This window comes from Triticum urartu, chromosome 6 (assembly GCF_003073215.2).
Source record: "Triticum urartu cultivar G1812 chromosome 6, Tu2.1, whole genome shotgun sequence".
In the NCBI taxonomy this organism is placed as follows: domain Eukaryota; kingdom Viridiplantae; phylum Streptophyta; class Magnoliopsida; order Poales; family Poaceae; genus Triticum; species Triticum urartu.
This window is the reverse complement of record NC_053027.1, coordinates 483,837,408-483,843,533: the sequence shown is the minus strand read 5'-3', so window position 1 is coordinate 483,843,533 and position 6,126 is coordinate 483,837,408. Positions and strand designations below refer to the sequence as shown.

At 49.7% G+C, this 6,126-nt stretch overlaps 1 protein-coding gene across 1 annotated transcript; it reads left to right on the top strand.

Annotated features, from left to right (window-relative positions):
• The first annotated feature begins 294 nt into the window (after positions 1–294).
• LOC125514409 (aspartyl protease family protein At5g10770-like) lies at positions 295–2,179 on the top strand. Its single transcript, XM_048679724.1, has 2 exons — positions 295–597; positions 687–2,179. Exons 1-2 carry the CDS (start codon positions 441–443, stop codon positions 1,904–1,906), a joined length of 1,377 nt encoding a protein of 458 aa, XP_048535681.1. The 5' UTR covers positions 295–440; the 3' UTR covers positions 1,907–2,179.
• Positions 2,180–6,126: the final 3,947 nt, after the last annotated feature.

Sequence of the window (6,126 nt, the reverse complement as noted above, 5' to 3'; positions counted from 1 at the left end):
TTTATCCTTGATTCCAATATAGTACTACCACACAAAAGGTTCTCAAAAAATCACAAGCATTTTTATAACTTGATGAAATCAGATGTTTTTCCCCATGAAAATCCATCGTTCGAAGGGACCACCACTATATAGAAAGGCGAGCACCTTCGAATGGTGCCCCTCGCTACAGGGACGGCCGAACTCTAAAACTTGGCACTTTGCACCGTGATTTTCCTGTTCTTTTTTTTCTCACTGAAAGGGACTTCCCGTCGTGTTCAAGACGGCAGTATTTCGTTTGGAAGAGAGAGACTGAGCCTTCCATTTGGCCACCATGTTGCCATGTTTACCGAGTCAACTACGAGTCTTCCAAGTTCCAATTTTTCTGTGGTTGTGTTCGAAGATTCTTATATCTATATAAGTTCAGATTCTAGCTGTTAGCCTCCCCCAACATCTACCCTGGGATGCAAGGAGCAGCCATGGCGTTCGTCTCGCAGCTGCTGCTCCTCCTGTCGTGCATTATCTGCCATGCTCTCATCGCCAGTGCAGCGGGTGAGCAGAGCTATAAGATTCTCTCGACGAGCTCGCTCAAGCCTCAAGCCGTCTGCTCCGAGCCCAAGGGTACGTAGATAGATCAGTAGTGTGGGCGAATGGGCGTAGCTTTCTGCAACTTGATCAATGATTGTTCCATTTGCTCGCTGATTTTGCAGTGAATCCGTCGTCGTCCACTGGAGCCACGGTGCCGTTGAACCACAGGCATGGCCCGTGCTCGCCGGCGCCCGCCAAGAAGGAGCCTGCCTTCGAGGAGCTGCTCCGCCGTGACCAGCTCCGAGCCGGCTACGTCCAGCGCAAGTTCTCCACGAACCACCGCGGCGGCGGGCTGCAGCAGTCGGAGGAGCTCAAGGTGCCGACCGAGCTGGGCTCTTCCCTGGACACGCTGGAGTACGTCATAACCGTCGGCGTCGGCTCGCCGGCGGTGCAGCAGACCATGACCATGGACACCGGGAGCGACGTGTCGTGGGTGCACTGCAACTCCAACTCCACGGCCGGGTCGACGCCCTTCGACCCTGCCAAGTCGAGCACGTACGCCGCGTTCTCGTGCGGCGCCCCGGCGTGCACACAGCTCGGCGCGGAGGCCAACGTCTGCTCCAACTCGCAGTGCCAGTACATGGTCCGCTACGGCGACGGCTCCAACACAACCGGCACGTACGGCTCCGACACGCTGGCGCTGGGCTCGGACACGGTCAAGGAATTCCAGTTCGGCTGCAGCCGCGTGGAGGAGGGGTTCGGCGACAAGACCGACGGGCTCATGGGGCTCGGCGGCGACGCGCAGTCGCTCATCTCGCAGACCGCGGCGACGTACGGCAGGGCCTTCTCCTACTGCCTCCCGCCTTCCCCCGGCTCCAAGGGGTTCCTGACGCTCGGCGCGCAGACCGGCACGACGGGCTTCGCGACGACGGGGATGCTCCGAAGCGAGCAGGCCCCGACGTTCTACGGCGTGCTCCTCCAGGGCATCAAGGTCGGCGGGGATCAGATCAGCGTGGCGCCCTCCGTCTTCTCCGCCGGGTCCGTGATGGACTCCGGGACCATCATCACGCGGCTGCCGCCCACGGCGTACACGGCGCTCAAGACGGCGTTCAAGGACGGCATGAAGCAGTACCCGACGGCGCCGTCCAGGAGCATCCTGGACACGTGCTTCGACTTCAGCGGCCAGGACAACGTCACCATACCCACCGTCGCTCTGATGTTCGACGGCGGCGCGGTCGTCGACCTCGACGCCAACGGGATCATATTCGGCAGCTGCCTCGCGTTCACGGGCACCGACGACGACGAGAGCACCGGCATCATCGGCAACGTGCAGCAGAGGACGCTCGAGGTGCTCTACGACGCAGGCCAGAGCGTCTTCGGGTTCAAGTCCAACGCGTGCTAGCTGCTCATCAGCGCGAGAGCTCAGTGCTCGCGCGCGGGAAGGAATGGTGGCTAGCTAGGCTGCTCTCATGTGCTTGTCTTTTTGTTTGTAGTCGCGAGGTAAGGGACACGAAGTGGGCCAAAATCATCATCTAGCAGACTATTTAATTTCTCTCTGATAGCAGCAACTTGATGCGACACATGTGTAATCTTTCAAATCAAACGATCAGGATAATCTTCTCCTAAATTTTCATTCATATAAATAAATAAAGAAATTGATTAAATGAAGACTAAATTTCAGTTTCACCAGTTTCACCCATATTTGGCCGCTTTAATGGATTTACACCGTTTAAGACATTTTCATATGTTTCACCATGTTTAGAAAAAGTCAAGCCGCATTTAATCCTTTTTTTTAAAAATAGCACATTATGGCAAATCATCACACAGTTGTCAGCATATACATGGCATGCCACTCGACGGGTTTTCCTTCACTCACAGTTTATTCCATGCTTTTGCGTCTTTGGACAGGAGCCGACCGAATCCTATTTGTCAGTTTGGGCGGCGACGTCCTTCATTTTCAAAACCCCAAATTCATGCATATCATGCACATAGACCATTCGATCAATATAAAACACAACAATTCAACAAAAGCCAAAATGATCCATGATAAATAAAAAAACATAATTCATACATAGCCAACACATAAATGAATCAAACGACTTTTCTACATGCTCGTTGATCTCCTTCTGGTTGGTTAACCACACTTCCGTTATCCATGAGGCTAGTGTCGGTGAACATGATCCTCGACTCCTTGGTGTTCCCCGCGAGCCTCACCTTTCTATCTCTCAATCTCAAATGCTCTCATATGCTTTTGCCTTCTCAAGCTTCATTTGTTCTCATGCCTTCGTCTTCTCCATGTCCATCCTCTCCCTCTCAATTTGCAACCTCTGCCACACCAGTTGTCGGTGGAATTTCATCCTCTCCCTTTGCACGTCCAAGAAGAGCTTGTACCTATCCTCCTTCTTTTCTTCCCTTTTTTCAATCCCCGGCCTCTAGCTAGGGAGAGGGTGTGGGTGTGGATATCCGGATAGAAGTTGTCGCATGCCGGCATGGCCAAGGGTGGCCACAGTTGTCGATGGCGTCGTCGATGCTGCATTGACAAATAGGCCGCCTGCCGCAAAGTGGATTAGGGGGGCAAGCGCGCACGCGGAGCTCTTAACTTTGGGGGAAAATTTTCACTTAGCCCAGCGTGCGAGGATGTGATATAGGAGGATTGTCACTGGAGGGTGTGAAGTACGCAATGCCACATTCTTTTAGGAGTGTTACCAGTGGTGCGGGAAAAAATTATCCATGACACTTGTATGTTTTAGGGGTGTAGGGTCATATTTGGTTATATTTAGGGTTTTTAGTGTTATATGGTAAAACTTTTTTCCCTTGAATTATTTTTATCATTTAATATACATTATTACTAGCACCACGCATTCTTTGCATTTCCAAGATTCATTTTCTATTTTTTTATTCATAGGTATTTAATTTATATAATTCAATTTAAAATACAAATACACTCAAAGTTGATCAAAAGTAGATAGACAGTCATATTTAAGTTTTTAGCATATATTTAGGTATTGTGCAAGAATGTTAGGACAACTCTGACATATCTTTGTGGGAAAATTCATAAAACTATACTACCAGGTTAGGGTTTTTGGATTTATAAAAAATGTTTGTGACGCCCCCGATTCAATCATACACGCAAACGTGTACGATCAAGATCAGGGACTCACGGGAAGATATCACAATATAACTCTACAAATAAAATAAGTCATACAAGCATCATATTACAAGCCAGGGGCCTCGAGGGCTCGAATACAAGAGCTCGATCATAGACGAGTCAGCGGAAGCAACAATATCTGAGTACAGACATAAGCTAAACAAGTTTGCCTTAAGAAGGCTAGCACAAACTGGGATACAAATCGAAAGAGGCGCAGGCCTCCTGCCTGGGATCCTCCTAAACTACTCCTGGTCGTCGTCAGCGGCCTGCACGTAGTAGTAGGCACCACTAGTGTAGTAGGAGTCGTCATTACCGACGGCGTCTTTCTCCTGGACTCCAACGTCTGGTCGCAACAATCGGGTATAGAAAGGGGGAAAAGAGGGAGCAAAGCAACCGTGAGTACTCATCCAGAGTACTCGCAAGTAAGGAGCTACACTACATATGTATACATTGGTATCAAATGGAAAAGGGGTAGCATATGTGGACTGAACTGCAGAATGCCAGAATAAGAGGGGGATAACTAGTCCTATCGAAGACTACGCTTCTGACAACCTCCATCTTGCAGAAGAAGAAGAGAGTAGATGGTAAGTTCACCAAGTAGCATCGTATAGCATAATCCTACCCAGCGATCCTCCCCTCGTCGCCCTGTGAGAGAGTGATCACCGGTTGTATCTGGTACTTGGAAGGGTGTGTTTTATTAAGTATCCGGTTCTAGTTGTCATAAGGTCAAGGTACAACTCCGGGTCATCCTTTTACCGAGGGACACGGCTATTCGAATAGATCAACTTCCCTGCATGGGTGCACCACATTTCCCAACACGCTCGATCCCCTTTGTCCGGACACACTTTTCTGGGTCATGCCCGGCCTCGGAAGATCAACACGTCGCAGCCCCACCTAGGCACAATAGAGAGGTCATCACGCCAGTCGAAATCCTATGGCGCAGGGGTCTGGGCCCATTGCCCATTGCACACCTGCATGTTGCGTACGCGGGCGGCGAGCAGACCTAGCATCCCTTATACAAGAGCAGGCGTTCCAGTCCAACCCGGCGCACGCCGCTTAGTCGCTGACGTCACGAAGGCTTCGGCTGATACCACGACGTCGAGTGCCCATAACTGTTCGAGTACCACGACGTAGTTGGTTAGTGCGTATAGGCTAGTGGCCAAAATCAGATCAAATACCCAGATCTCGTTAAGCGTGTTATTTTGAAATAACCACAGACGCCGACCAGGGCCAGGCCCACCTCTCTCCTAGGCGGTCTCAATCTACCCTGTCGCTCCGCCACAAATATCCACTTAGAGGGACGTCGGGACAAACGTCCTTTCGGACCCAATCCGTGAATCACTCGTGGGTACTCTACGAGCCGACCCGACTTTAGTCACCAAAGGTATCATATAATATGTATAAGTATATACCTGTGATCACTTCCCGAGTGATCACGGCCCGATAGTATAGCATGGCAGACGGACAAGAATGTAGGGCCACTGATGAGAAACTAGCATCCTATACTAAGCATTTAGGATTGTAGGTAAGGTATCAATAACTGTAGCAACAATGACAGGCTATGCATCAGGATAGGATTAATGGAAAGCAGTAACATGCTACACTACTCTAATGCAAGCAATAGAGAGAAGAATAGCCGATATCTGGTGATCAAGGGGGGGGGGCGCTTGCCTGGTTGCTCTGGCAAGAAAGAGGGGTCGTCAACAGCGTAGTCGATCGGGTCACCAACAGCGGCATCAGTCTCGTAGTCTATCGGAGAGAAGAGGGGGAAGAAACAATGAATATAATGCAAACAGATGCATAGCGATGCATGACGTGACAAGTAGCGGTGCTAGGGGTGCCCTAACGCGGTATGAGGTGATACTGGTGAAGGGGGGAAACATCCGGGAAAATATCCCCGGTGTTTCGCGTTTTCGGACAAATGAATCGGAGGGGGAAGTTGCGTGTTCGCTATGCTAGGGATGCATGGCGGACGAACGGGTTGCGTATCCGGATTCGTCTCGTCGTTCTGAGCAACTTTCATGTACAAAGTCTTTCCATCCGAACTACGATTTATTTTATATTGATTTTAAAAGATTTAAATCATTTTTAACATTTATTTAATTATTTTAATTCAACATTATCCAAAATAGTGCTTGCTGACGTCAGCATGACGCCAGCAGTCAACAGAGGTGTTGACTGGTCAAACTGACGTGTGGGTTCCGTTTGTCATTGTCTCAGACTAACTAAACCTGTTAATTAGACTAACTAAGTGATTAGGTTAATTCATTTTAATTAGATTAGTTAACAGGGTTAATTAACAGGATTAATTAGCTTAATTAATTAATTAATAACTATATTTTTATTTTCTTTTTTATCATTTTCATTCTGGGGCAGGGGCCCACTAGTCAGTGGCTCGAGTGCCATAGTGGGTTTGGGTGTTGCGGGCGCCGCCCGAACAGGCGCCGCGGGTGCGGGCGCTGGGCGTAGCCCGA

Bases quoted from the DNA above. Each gene is read 5' to 3' on its own strand.
- LOC125514409 (XM_048679724.1), top strand. From the start codon at position 441: ATGCAAGGAGCAGCCATGGCGTTCGTCTCGCAGCTGCTGCTCCTCCTG. The intron at 598-686 runs GTACGTAGATAG...CTGATTTTGCAG, and splicing joins CGTCTGCTCCGAGCCCAAGG to TGAATCCGTCGTCGTCCACT.